At 37.6% G+C, this 14603-nt stretch overlaps 2 protein-coding genes across 2 annotated transcripts; both read left to right on the top strand.

The window, feature by feature from the left end:
• Positions 1 to 2737: 2737 nt before the first annotated feature.
• LOC107799086 (large ribosomal subunit protein uL30w) lies at positions 2738 to 5730 on the top strand. Its single transcript, XM_016622158.2, has 7 exons — positions 2738 to 2869; positions 3901 to 4070; positions 4153 to 4250; positions 4334 to 4391; positions 4923 to 5002; positions 5086 to 5188; positions 5269 to 5730. The coding sequence occupies exons 2-7, from the start codon at positions 3903 to 3905 to the stop codon at positions 5482 to 5484; spliced, it is 723 nt and encodes a 240-aa protein (XP_016477644.1). The 5' UTR covers positions 2738 to 2869; positions 3901 to 3902; the 3' UTR covers positions 5485 to 5730.
• Positions 5731 to 7124: 1394 nt separating this feature from the next.
• LOC107799087 (alkylated DNA repair protein ALKBH8 homolog) lies at positions 7125 to 14306 on the top strand. Its single transcript, XM_016622160.2, has 8 exons — positions 7125 to 7207; positions 7944 to 8256; positions 8812 to 8913; positions 9044 to 9130; positions 10465 to 10590; positions 10771 to 11061; positions 12138 to 12203; positions 13944 to 14306. The coding sequence occupies exons 2-8, from the start codon at positions 7960 to 7962 to the stop codon at positions 13998 to 14000; spliced, it is 1026 nt and encodes a 341-aa protein (XP_016477646.1). The 5' UTR covers positions 7125 to 7207; positions 7944 to 7959; the 3' UTR covers positions 14001 to 14306.
• The last annotated feature ends 297 nt before the right edge of the window (positions 14307 to 14603 follow it).

Raw genomic sequence — 14603 nt, 5'->3', positions numbered from 1 at the left:
GGACGTCGACTCCACCTATGATAATGTTGATGACGTGATGAGGTTTCTCTTGCTCGGTCTATTTGTTGGAGTTCCTATTCCTGAAGTGATTTTTAGCTCGATCACTCAGAAATTCCCGGAGGTGCCCGTTATTGAATAATCGGGCTACTTCTTCTCTTAGTTGTCGACAATCTTCGGTCTTGTGGCCGTGAGTGACATGATACTTACACGTCAGGTTGGGGTCTCTTTGGACAGGATCAGACTGCAATGGCCGAGGCCACTTGGTATCTTTGATGCGTTTGATGGCAGATACGATGCATGCAACATCGACGCTTAAGTTGTATTCCGATAATCTCGGTGCCTCCCTAGCCCCGAGTGGCCTGTCGAAACAGTTTTTACTCATGAGTCCCCGGCTATTATGATCTCCATCACTTCTTTTTTCATTCCTCGTAGGGTTACGTCCGGATCCGCTACCCCTTCGATCTCCGCTATACGGTTGATACCGATCTATGTTCAGTCTCGGTTCATAATCGATGACTCTTTTAGACATGTCATTAGTTATGATGGGATACACGGACCTAGAGGGGGCACCGAGCTGATCATCCTCGACTCTGATTTTCGATTGGTACCTGTTATGGATGTCAACCCAAGTTACCGCTAGGTACTCTATCAAATTATGTTTCAGCTGCTGTGAAGCCAAAGAGCTTTGGGGGTTGAGCCATTGAGTGAATGTTTGAACTTCCCAATCGTCTCTAACCGGAGGCAGGTCCATTCATTCCATTTGAAACATCGACAAGAATTCCCTGAGCATTTCGTTATCTCTTTGTTTTATTTTGAAAAGGTCCAATTTGCTGGTCTCGACCTTGATGGCTCCGACGTGAGCTTTTACAAAGGCATTTGCAAGCATAGCAAACAAATCAATGGAATTAGAGGGTAAGTTGTGATACCATATCATTGCTCCTTTCGACAGGGTTTCTCCGAACTTTCTCAGCAAAATCGACTCAATTTCGTCATTTTCTAAGTCATTTCCCTTGATGGTTCACGTGTAGGAGGTCACACGTTCATTTGGATCCGTAGTTCCGTTATACTTTGGAATTTCGGGCATACGAAACTTCTTCGGCATTGATTTCGGTGTTGCGCTCGGAGGGAAAGGCTTTTGGACAAATTTCTTGGAATCCAGGCCTTTCAATATCGGGGGTGCTTCTGGGATTTGATCAACCCTTGAGTTATAGGTCTCCACCTTTTTGTTGTTGGCTTCGATCTTCTTTTCCCCCGATTTCACCCACTTTGTCAGTTCCTCAAGCATCTTTATTATTTCGGGGTTGGTCCTGGGTTCAACTTCACCCGGCCTTTCGGTGGTTGGTTCAGTTCTTCGGGTGTTTTTTCGGGATGGTTCAATCTCAACTCTGTTGGGGGAGCGGCTTTGGTTATGCAACTAGGCTATCACCATATGTTGAGCTTGTAACATTTTGAAGATCACCTGTAAATTGATCCCATCGCCTTTGCCGTCGTGCGCACCCCAAGCTACCGATCGGGATCCTCCGCGAACGCTGTTCTTGTGGTCGGTAGGCAAGTTTGCATCGATGGCCACATTGAGTTGGCATCGATTGGGTCCGCGACCGGAACTCTGTTGGGGTCAACATGGGGCACCTCGTTGCTGGGCACTACATTATTGTTCTTGCCATAGTGGCCAGACTCAGCATCAACGTTCAAGTGAGCAGATTGAGAGTTTGACATTTTTAATTTGACCTGAAATTAAAATCTCAAAGAACAAGCATAAAACATAGTGCGTTATGGAAATTTGTATCAAATTATCACTATTATCCTTAGCCCCACAGTGGGCACTAAACTGTTTACCCTAAAAAAATCGATAACATTTGAATTTGTACGCATTTTAAGGATATGTGGTTTAATTCAATACAAGTGATTCAATGTCGTTAGATTAAGCAAATAAAAGATGTAATAAATGGCCAAACCAATGGTAAGAGTGAGTCTGAGTTCGGTTAATGGCTTAACGAGGAACCTCCGTTCGGTTCCGAGCTTGCACTTATGAAGAACTTTATGAACAAAAACAAGAACTTTGAATAACTTTTAGAAACATAAAGAGAAGGAGTATATTGCCTTGATATGCGTGTTATAATGTGTCTAATGAATAATAAGCTTCCAGTTTATATAGTGGGGGAGTTTTACCCTAAGTACAATCCTAAGAAAGGTAAAAATCTTTCGTTTCGCTAATCGCTTATTTTCTACCGATACGGGCCGAGATTCACACTGCGATATCCGGTTGGGCACGTACATCACAACCCTTTGTTAGTCGTGTGCGATTGTTTGGTAATGCTCTCCGAAGTCTTAGGGCTCGAACCGGACCTCGAGGACGTGGTCCTGATACCCCCGAGGGGAGGTATTTTGCTCGAGCCTCGATACGAGGGGCTCCTCGCTCTGACTCCGATTCCTTACGGTCACGTCCCTGCTCCGTTTGCCTCACCTGGAAACCGGGGTGCTTAGTGGGCTCGATTTTACTCGTATACAAAGTACAAGTTTTTACATGACAAACTTTTAGAATACAGAGATCGGGATGATAAACCGGTATAAGTACAAGAGTCTACTAGGCTATTCTGCCTTACTAATCCCTACATCACCCCTAAATATTAGGCCATAGTCTTGATGGATCACAAAACCCATAACAAAAGCCTGATTCCAAATTGGGCCTACAACACTTAGAAATTGGGTCAAGATCAGCAGACCCGCCCAGATCCGAAAAAGCAAAACAGTAAACTTCACAAAAACCCTAATAACACATCAACATATATTGCCGCGGTTTGCACAACGTCACATTCCCTCTCGCCCCCGACCAGCAACCTCTCGTTCCATTCACCTCCACAATTCCAAGGTAAAACTCCATTGCTTTCACGTTAAATCCTATGCGCTAAGCTCTTCGTTTTCTGTTTAAATGGATTTTTTTAGATTCATACACATTTTCTGGTCTTGCCTTTTACTTTTTTTCTTTCTTTTTTTAATCTGAAATTTGCTGGGTTTTAGTTATATTAGAAGATCTGAGTTTCAGTGCTCTGTTACTTTTGCTAGTCAGTGATCTGAGTTTTATTTTACATTTAAAATAAGATTCATGTTAAGCAGGCGTGTGAGTGTGCGTTTAAAGTATCTTGAAGCCCATTTGATGTGTTTGAAATGTTAGCAGTTAAAAGAGTACCTTAGTATGAGTTTTGGGCAGAGCATTAGGGTTTTAAATGCTGATACTTCTGCCAGAAAAAAAATAAGACAAAGTGGAAGTGTGTTGAAAGAACTAGTCATTATTGTTACCTTTATGTTTCTGTTTTCTGATTTATGAAGCTGGGATATTTTGATTGAAAAAGGAAAAGTGAAATGAAGGGGTGAGAAAAGTACATATAACAAGTCTGGTGGTCGCAATTTGATTTTTTGTTATTTTTTATTATTATACATAGAATCCTACATGATATGTCTGTGGGTGTGAATAGCATTTGCCCCTTACTGGTGGTTCATCATTGGCTTGCCACAATCTGTTATTTTACTGATGTGTAGTATTCAGAAGCTCCTTTGGTTATATTTGCCAGGGCGTAGTAGCATATGAGCTATTTGATCGGTAGTTTTGGTGCATTTTTTGGTTGAGCTAAATAACTAAATGTCTTCATTTGAAGATCTATCAGAGTAATGATTTAAGTTTTGAGTACAAGGAGAATAATGGATTATGTTTACATTTAACTGATAAGATACATTAGTTAACATAGATTGGTGATGTGATTTATATTTTGTCTGTCTTGCGTGTGAATGTCGTCATTTTGATGATCTTCCAACTAATGACTAATGTTTTAATATAACAAGATAAATGAGTATGGGTTTTACATTATCTTGAGAGTTAATGTTAGTTAACCTTGTATGTTGCAGCGATGGGTGAAACTCCAGTCCCAGAGTCAGTCTTGAAGAAGCAAAAGAGGAGTGAGGAATGGGCTCTTGCAAAGAAGCAAGAACTTGAAGCTGCAAAGAAGAAGAATGCTGACAACCGGAAACTAATCTACAACAGGGCAAAACAGTACTCAAAGGAGTATGAGCAGCAGGTATATTGAACTCTGTAATTTCTGGTTATTATGCTTGTTTGACTTAAAGCTTGGTTATCATTGTTTAATTTCATCTTTTTAGGAGAAGGAGTTAATTCGTTTGAAACGTGAGGCTAGATTGAAGGGCGGTTTCTATGTGGATCCTGAGGCAAAGTTGTTGTTTATCATTAGGATTCGTGGGTAAGAACTGTTTTGGTGTTCTTTGTTTTATCGTATGATGGAAGAGGTAATATTATGGTACTCATACAATTTTTCTCTTTTAGGATTAACGCTATGCCCCCACAGACCAAAAAAATCTTGCAGCTCCTACGGCTGCGACAGGTAACCAATAGCTCCTTCTGTATACCTTAAAGAATTGTTTAAACTTTTGAATTTACTACTCAGAGCATTCTAGACCACATGGATGTCTGCTACATTTCTTCACCATATTCTGTTTAAAAGCATTCACAAGTATAATTGGATGTTTTTTGGTGCACAAGCCTTGTTTGATTTCCTTGTGTTGGTTCATTTTGTATGCTTGAAATACATTATGAATGTGTTAGGATTATTGCTCTCTGCTTGACTGTTAGGTACTAAATCCTTATTATTGGGGCTGGCTTGTTATGCCAACTGGTCGATCACCAGCCAAGTAATTGCAGTATTATCAAGATTTTTCTTTATTATTATTGCAATTTTGCCGCGCCCTCCTCCCTCAGGAAAAAAACCAAAAAAAATTGTAGGTTTTCTGGAGATCTTGTTTTGGTCTCTAGAGATTCCTTTCATTTTTATATGATTCTTATTTTAGAGCTGTATCTTTCTTCTTGTTGCTTTTCTGTTCTGAATGTGAGCTCTTCTCTCTTCCCATATGAACAGATCTTTAACGGGGTCTTTTTGAAAGTTAACAAAGCCACGGTGAACATGCTGCATAGGGTTGAACCTTATGTTACCTACGGGTAGGTATCACTTAATGCTTTGCTGCAATCTGAAGCCTTTCTACACTACTGTTGCAGTTCCTTATTTCCTTTGTATCTTGCAGTTATCCAAACCTAAAAAGTGTAAGGGAATTGATCTACAAGAGAGGCTATGGGAAACTTGACAAGCAGAGAATTGCTTTAACAGACAATTCTATCATTGATCAGGTAAGTATACGACAGTGTTTCATCTTTAAATTTGATGCTTTTGTGGTGTTGACATGTTAGAATACTCCTGTATGTTTCAGGCATTGGGCAAGCATGGAATTATCTGCGCAGAAGACCTTGTCCATGAGATAATGACTGTAGGACCCCACTTTAAGGAGGCCAACAACTTCCTGTGGCCATTCCAGCTGAAGGCACCTTTGGGTGGACTCAAGAAGAAGAGGAATCACTATGTTGAAGGTGGTGATGCCGGCAACCGTGAGAACTACATTAATGAACTTATCAGGAGGATGAACTAAAGTGCCTGAAATTTTGCTTTTTAGGCATTTTATCTGTTCTTTTTGGACTTCTGGAGATTGAAGTAAACTACAGTTTCAGATTTTCTTGGTCATTTGACATGCCATTCCGAATTATGATAGTATATGACATTAGTTTTGTTTTGATCCAGCAATCTCATTTTATTGTGTTAAATCTTGATATTATTTTCATTTTGGTTTCGACACTAACTTTGATGTTCTTGAATGTTGATTGTGCTAGTTTTGCTACATTCCTCCCTTATTGAAATGATGTGATAGTTCAAAATAAAGGGATATATGTTAAACAAGAATTAGCAACAGTGGCTGAAACAGTTCACAGAAGTCTAATACGATGATTGCGCAAGAGTTAAATTTGCCGAACGCGATTTTGTTTGAAGCAAGGCATTGACTTCAAGAAAGTTGATTTTGATGGTTAAATTTCGTGGGACTCAGTTTAGCTATTGCATTTGATAGTTTGGCTAAGTCACACTCCAAATCTTTGGCCTTCTACTATGAGGTCCGGATACTTCCAATTGAGGAGGATGTGCCATTTTTTGACAAATCCAGGATGGACCAAGTAGTTTCTGTCTGAGCCATACTGATTATTTCCATACAACTAATAGCCTGTTTGGCCAAGCTTTTTTCTTGGCCAAAAGTGTTATTTTTTTAAAAGAATTGAAGTGTTTGGCCAAGCTTTTTGAAGGGAAAAAAATGCTTTTGAGTAGAAGTAGTTTCTAAGAAGTAGAAAAAAATAGTTTTTTCCCACAAGCAATTTTTTGAAAAATATTTTTGAGAAAAATATACTTAAAGCACTTTTTAAAAGATTGGCCAAACATTAGTGGCCGCTCAAAAGTGTTTTTCAAATTTATTAGCCAAACACAAGCTGGTTTTTACCAAAAATATTATTTTGAAAAGCACTTTTGGATAAATCACTTTTCAAAATAAGTAGATTTTAAAAGTTCAGCCAAACAAGCTATAAATAACGATTGCTAAAGGTACTTAACGCTTTGGCAGCAACTCATCATATTGATGAAGCATGTCTAAATTGTAATGGTGAAGCAGTGAGGTTTCATATGATTTCAACTTATTTTGGAATTGATACGTAATTCTTGTTGTAATTTATCCTAAAAGTATATACATGAAATTGCTGATGTGTTTCTATTACTAAACTTAAACAAATACGTATATAGGTAAATCATTTTATACTAAACATGTAAAATAGAGGCGTGAATATTAAAAAATGAGTCTTAGAATTTTATGTCCAGACACTTATTTTTCTTCCCTTCCTTGATTTCTTGTTTGAAGAAGGATGATGAAATAATTCAACATAATTATTTATAATTTGAATAAAATAAATAATTCTTAAAGCTTTTTCTATTTTATTTTAAAATATCTTATGCATAAAAATAAATTTTTTATGAGATTTGACATATAATTTTAAAAAAAGGATTGTAATGGACCATAAAATCAATTCACCCCACACTTTGCTACTTAACCACTAACTATGAGGATTTGGCTGATATTTTCCCAAACATATAGTGGCAAATTAACATCATAAAACAAAACAAGGGGTTCATTTGTAACTTGTGTTAACTATGAGGACTACATCGAGATTTTGGCTCACTAAAACTGAACATATACTTCTCTGAAACAACGTAAAGAGAAAGCACTCTTCGTTTCAGTCTTTTTGCAACAGAGACCCTTGGTGGGCGGTGCAGTTCTGCAAGTAAGATTTCTCTTTTGTTCTTTTTCATTTTTAAACATGACGAATTTAATTTTATTCCTGTTTATTTCAGAAAACGATTTGGTTTCATCTAATGTCTTTTAAACAAAACTAAATAAACAGACAAAATTTAAAAATTGTATTGCTTGCATATCGAGGTTGCAAATTCCTGTTCTTATGCTTGTTTTTTAGTAATTCGGATTAGGGATATTCCTGAAGAATAGAAATTATTTTCTTTGGTGAAACAATAACATGAATTAAAAGGTGTAATTAGTTTGAGGGAGCTAGAATTTCACTGTATATAATGAATAATCAAGTTAACCATAGATGCAAGAATGGTAGTATCCGTATTTAGCACAAAGTTTTCAAGCTTACAAATGTCGATTATTTTCTTTCATTATTAAAGTAGTAAGCTTGACAAGTAGCACCGTATATCTGTGTATTACTATGAAACTACTGAGCTATCTAAAGTTCTATGTTGAGTTGGAATAAGTAAATCTTGAAAACAAGGTTATGCTACATTTTCTGTTACTATCAAGGATCAAATTTTCATTATTTTGAAAATTGGAGGATAGGTTTGTTATTTAGCTACTTACAAGCTTTTATGTGAGCTGTTAAATATTTTGGATGATTGCATACATGGGAAGGACCACTGTGGTGTTTCATGTTCAATTGCTCTCAATCACCAAAGAAAATGGATAAATATGGTGAAGTAAAGGTACATTCTTTCTTGTTGTAGGTATTGATCATAATAAATGGGTTTACCGAGATTTAAACGTCCTGGAGGGACTAGCGAATCAAGTTCAAATCTTTATGTGGCCAATTGTGGGCCTGCGGTAGGACTCACTTTCGACACAATTGAAGCTGTATTTGGTGCCTATGGTCCGGTCAAGGGGGTCTATCTCGCCGATGAAAGTGGAACTAGAGTTATTGTGTCTTATCATGAAGAGAAGTCTGCAGAGTCTGCCCTGAAGACGTTGAATAGACGTGCATGTCCTGAGCTCGGTGGACGGTCTTTGCACATTCAGTATTCTGTACACTCTGTCTGCCAGGTATCTTTATACACATCAATGTCTTGAATTTTGTACGGACTTGTAATTGTCATGAGATTGTTTATAGTGCTTCTCCTTTGAGTATGTCGGTTTAATTATTATTTTGAATATACAGTCACTTCTAGACTATCAGCTTTAAAGTGTGTTATGAGAAAACTGAATGCAAAGAGCTTCTGAAGGATGCATATGACATGAAGACTTACTTATGTGACCGTTCTTCCTTCTGTTAACATATCTGCATACCTTAGTAATCATTGGAAGATGAAAACCCGATGTTTGAAAGATGCTATGGTAACCAATGCACTACTTTTAAGTAGAGCAGTTGTGCCTAATAGTGGTCATGCTTAATGTAAGCGCTCATTTTCATGAATTAGTTTTTTTGTTCTTTTGCCAGTGCTGGCCATGTCATTTTTGGAAACTAAGGTCAGTGTGTAAGTTGAAATTGTACCAGTGCAGCATAGAGGTTATCGAGTTGTTTGTCTTTACCCCCATGAGCAACTTCTGTTGATAGTTTGCATATGTTTCTGTTCTTGACAAGCTTGCTTTCTGGTTAAGGTTGCAGTTGATGACTCAATTCCGGTGTCTATGGCAGCTTCAGAGTTAGATATTCCTGGTCTTTACTTGATTCATGACTTTATCAGTGCCGAAGAAGAGAAGGTCAGATATCTCATTTTGCAGGAAAAGCATATAGGATTTATTTAGACTGTGCTTATATATTCTCCATCTTTTCTCAAACCTTATGTGAAAAGTTTCACCTAAATCTAACTCAGCATCTTTACATCTGTAGGAACTACTAGCAGCAGTTGATACAACGCCTTGGCAAAAACTTGCTAAAAGAAGGGTTCAGCATTATGGTTATGAGTTCCAATATAGTGTAAGTGCAGAGGGTTGGTTTTTGAAATGCAACTGTGTTATACCAGCATATACAAAAACATGCTTTTGATTCTTATTCTTTTCCAACATGATATGTGTATGCAACCAGAGGCAGATCCAGGGTTCAAATTCTATGGGTTCAACTTTTAAGGTTTTAGCATTGAACCCATTATATTTTTAAAGTTATGGGTTGATATCTACTATTTATTACAATTTTTAACGAATTTTTACTCCGCGTCGAAAGCTATGGGTTCAATTGAACCCGTCATTGGCACGGTACATCCCCCATGTATGCAACATGATATGTGAAGACTAGAGTAAAATAAGTTTGGTTTGAACTCTCTTGTTTTCCCTTGCCCTGTGTCATTTGCTTTTGAGATATCAAAGGACTAGATAAGTATGTACTCTGATTTCCAGAACCCGTGGTAGTAAAAGAGGTAAGGGTAGCATATTGGGTAAGAGGGACTTAGCATTTCCAAAAGCAGCAAATATAGCTGAGGATGTGTGGTAGGCGCATGTCACGGGTTTGAACCCTAGCGAGTGAACAAAGTCAGGCATTTAAGTGGAGAAGGATAATGGTGGGTCTATTATCTATCAAGTTTCGAAGTTGGAAACAGTGGATTTCTCGGTTGTCAAAACAAATTAGTAAATCTTACAAAAGGTCTTCGTGAAATATTTATGACTCTCCCATCAAGTATCAAATAAACCACAATTTTGGTTTGGTTACACCATTAGAAAGCTTTTAGTCGTCACTGAAGCTCTTCATCAATTAGACACCCAAAGTTCCACCTCCGGCCGTGATGGCGCCTAGCCGTACTTGCTAAGCAAGCCAACTCACAATCAACAGAATAGAGTCCAATTTCTTTTAATTAACAGAGTTATATCATAATAATGCAGGAATAATCTCAAAGCAGTATATCTGATAGAAATATAACATGGTCTAAAGACGACCAAAACAGTACAACCCCCAAGAACTAGGTGACACAAGTACACGGGCAACTACTGAATGAATACAAGTCTGAATACATAATCACAACTGTCAATATTATCGTTCCCCTTCTCGTTTTTTCATCCCTTGACAATTCACAATTGCTTAAAAAGCTCATCCGCATATGCCAGTTTATATTTTTATTATATGAAGCAAGCTGTCATGATGGATTTAGAGCATAATATTGGGCTTTATGACTATAGGAACTCTTGACATTCTCTGCTAAGGCTGCTGATCTCTCTTACGTTTGTTATCTATTTCTTTAGATTATTAAGCTTCCAAATGCTAATAGGGTTTTAAGATCTACCTGCATTTATTTAATTTCTCTTTCTATTTCACCTCTGCAGACAAGGAATGTCAACACAAACCAGTACTTGGGTGAACTTCCATTATTTCTTTCCCCAATACTTGAAAAGATGTCATTATTTCAAAAGCTTGGTTACGCTGAAACTGTACTTTTAGACCAGCTCACGGTGAGTTAGTTTCACATCTGATATCTTTTCATTTATGAGCTGTCCTTCCATGGCATATTGTCTTGCTTTATGCTGGGCAAAAGAATTTAATTTTTCACTAATTTCTTATGTTTTCAAATGTTTGGAAGTCATGAAACTTTTGAAGTTTAACTTCAAGAAATATTTCAAAATCTTTAACAGGTTAATGAATATCCACCCGGCGTGGGTTTGTCTCCGCATATTGACACCCATTCAGCATTTGAAGATTTAATTTTCAGCCTTTCATTGGCAGGGCCTTGCATCATGGAGTTCAGAAAGTATTCTACTGGTGTTTGGCTTACAAGCCCTGATACATTAAGTGATGAAGAGGCTCAAAATTCTGACAAGAGCTCAAAGTTCTTGAGGAGAGCTATTTATCTCCCTCCTCGATCTATTCTGTTATTATCAGGGGAAGCACGCTATGCTTGGCACCATTACATTCCACACCATAAGGTAACTCCTGCTGCCAGCACTTTTTCTTTGTTTCTTTCTTTCTTTCCCCCTTGATCCCATCTTTTGGTTCCTGTAATGTGCATTTAAACCTTAAAAAAAAGAATCCTCTCCTTGGTTCCTGTAATGTGCATTTAAAACCTTAAAAAAAAGAATCCTCTCCTTGGTGACAGTTCCAACTTTGTCACCTAGAGTACTGCAAATGTAGTTTTAAACCAAGAAGTATGTCTTTGTTACTGCCAATTCGATAAATCCAGATTATAGAACCAAAAAAACCTATTTTGGATGAGAAATGACTCAGTTGGTAAAATGATGGCAAAAAGATCCAGTTTTGAAAGGTTCACAGTAGGTGAGTTCCTTCAAATGTTATTATGTATGCCATGTCTTCAGGAGATTATGAAAATGAGTTTGAAGCTTCGTGCAACTTGAATTGGATGAATGGTTAGCATGGACTTCAAGAAATTTTATATCTTAACTCTATCGCATGTAAGTATTATGACCGGAAACTTGGCCTCATATGCTTCACCTAGTTGTCAGAAGCTTGTTGACATCAAATTGATTCAGCAGAAAGTTTCAGCAAGTAGCCCTACAAAATTGAAAAGTTTGAGAAGAATCTTAAATTTGCAAACCGTACAAGTAGTCATATTCTTTTAAGTGTTTAAAGTTTTTGTTAGTTATCAAATAATATTTGAATTATTTGGGGAATACTAGTTTTACTGGGACTCTGTCATTCACTACTAGTTCCATTTTCAAGAGTTTTGATGTTAATCACATAATGTGCGGAAAGGGTGGGATGTGCTTATTATTGGAGATGCCAGTGTCAATCTATAGGTAAAACAAGGCAGGTCGTCTTGGATCCTCAAGTGCTAAGGCAATTTTATTGTGTCGTTGCTTCAGTCTATGATACTTTATTGTTTGTTTTCTGTTTGGGTGCCTTTTTGAACTTCAGTTTGCATGTTCAATATATGTGCTTGATTGATTAGATTCGTACTGCTCCTTTTATCTTTTCTTTTTGGTTCTGTGACTGTGATGGCAGTGTTCTTTCCGACTGATTTTTTTTCCAAACTTCTATATTGCAGGTTGATGTAGTGAATGACACAAGAATTAGAAGGGCTTCAAGGAGAGTGTCATTTACCTTGCGCAAGGTATGTGTATTGAATTTGGTCCTAATCTAAAACCTTGACCTTGGAACTGCAACTTAATGTTATCTGTTAATTGTTTGGATGGTATATTGTTCATACTTACCTCCTTAATGTGGATGTTCAGTTTTATCTTTCCCAAAATGCTGTTGAACGTTCTGTACAATTTTTAAAAACTTGACTAGGAGTAATATCTAAATTCAGCTGTGTGATTTTGTTTGGTTTAGTTGGTATTGGAGTATGTTTCATATTTTATGAATTGTATGTTCCATATCATATGAAATTTTGGATTTTAAAACTTGTAGTCCTCCAAAATCCTGATGCATCCAAAAGGACTTTCAATTTGTGAAGATTCAAAATTCGGGTAGTAAAGATCCACCCCTGAATCAAAATCCTTTCATCCAATGAAACCTACAAGTTGAGTAAAGATTAATGAAATAGTGTTATCAACAACAACAACAACAACCCAGTATAGTCCCAACAAGTGGGGTTTGGGTAGGGTAGCTAGTACGCAGACCTTACCTTTACCGTGAATGTAGAGAGACTATTTCCAGTAGACCCTCGTGCCGAGGAAGAATGAGAAAAGAGCGGTAGCAACAAGCAATAATGAGAACAAGTTGGGAAAGTAGGGAACATACATGGGTGAATAAAAAGTTAACAACTTTCTTTATAATAGATGGAAGATGAAACTAATTTGTAAAAACATGGGTCAAGTTGGGCCGGTTGGGTTGTGATCCATTGTTTAGCCCATCTTGACCCAACCCATCTTAGCCCAAGTAAACTTTGGGCAGGGTTGGGCAATGACCCATTTATTGACTCAGCCCATCTTGACCCGCCCAAATTCAGCCCAACCACCCATTTGCCACCCCTAGAATAAGATAAAGAAAACAAGGCGAAAGGAACAACATGTAATGATAGATATCTACAGTATTAGAATACAAGACTGCCACTAATAACACTGGAAATGTCCGGAAAGACGCACAACTACCTATTAACCTACAACCTTAATCCTCGACCTCCACAACTTCCTATTAAGGGTCATCTCCTCGGTCTGCTGAAGCAAAGCCATATCTTGCCTAATCATTTCTCCCCAATATTTTTTTGGCCTACCTCTACCTCTTCTAAAACCCACTAAGGACAACCTCTCACACTTCCTTACCGGGACATCTGTGTTTTGTCTCTTCACATGCCCAAACCATCTAAGTCTCGCTTCTCGCATTTTGTCCTCCATAGGGGCCACTCCTACCTTGGCCCGAATTTCCTGATTCTTAATCTTATCAATCCTGGTATGCCCGCACATCCATTTCAACATCCTCATTTCTGCTACTTTCATTTTCTGGACATGAGAATTCTTGATTGGCCAACACTCTGCCCCATGTAACATAGTCGGTCTAACTACTACTCTGTAGAACTTAGGAGGCACATTCTTATCACATAAGACACCTGATACGAGCCTCCATTTCACCCATGCCGCACCAATGCGATGTGTAACATCATCATTAATCTCTTCGTTACCTTGGATTATAGACCCCAGGTACTTGAAACTATCATACGGGTGAATTTGTCATGTTAAATACTGAGCAAAACTAGCACCTGCAAGCTTTACAATATCGTGAGAATCTATGAATTATCAGTAGAGTTACTTTTTTATTTTCATATTTATGTTATTCTTAAGCTTTATTTTCATATTTATGTTATTCTTAAGCTAAGTCCCCTCGTAATGAAGATGTTTCCTTCCTAATGCAGATAAGAAAAGGACCATGCGAGTGCGAGTTCCCCGAATACTGTGATTCTCAGAAGTAAAAGACAACTTAAATACTGATTATGTTCTATATGAACCTTACATTGGAGAAATCAAGCAACAACCCGGTCCAGGTCGAGAACTGTAATATAAAGCTGAGGGGTTCATTGTGTTTTTGAGCTAAAATATATATTTAAGTTGCAATGTGATGCTATCAAATTTTCTTGCTCTTTTTCTGTCTTCGTTTGTTTGGAAGAAGAGGGATTAGTCTTGTCTATTGCAGCAGAATTCTAGGGTATATCTTTGATCTGTTTCTTAGAGCATTCTTTATTCTTCACAGATCTCCAATTACAATTCATTTAACATCAGCTTTCCTATGGTTTTCTTCTACGTTGCTTTCGAGTTTTTGGCCAAAAACATTCCTAAACTACTCACAAGTCACAACCTAAGCAAAACAGAAAACATCCCTAAAGTTTTCGACATCACGTAGACATAATCAATTGAAATATATGCTTAAGCTTAATGCTTGCAATTAGTAAAGCAATTGAAAACTCAAATTCTGTACACTCATATAGCATAAGTTGTTAAAAATACAATTAACAAATAGCTCGGACAATATTTGTGCTTGTGTAATAATTGTTGGCTCCTTACTAATCCTCTTCTCA

Source organism: Nicotiana tabacum, chromosome 15 (genome assembly GCF_000715075.1).
Source record: "Nicotiana tabacum cultivar K326 chromosome 15, ASM71507v2, whole genome shotgun sequence".
Classification (NCBI taxonomy): domain Eukaryota; kingdom Viridiplantae; phylum Streptophyta; class Magnoliopsida; order Solanales; family Solanaceae; genus Nicotiana; species Nicotiana tabacum.
This window is presented reverse-complemented; position numbering and strand designations above follow the sequence as displayed.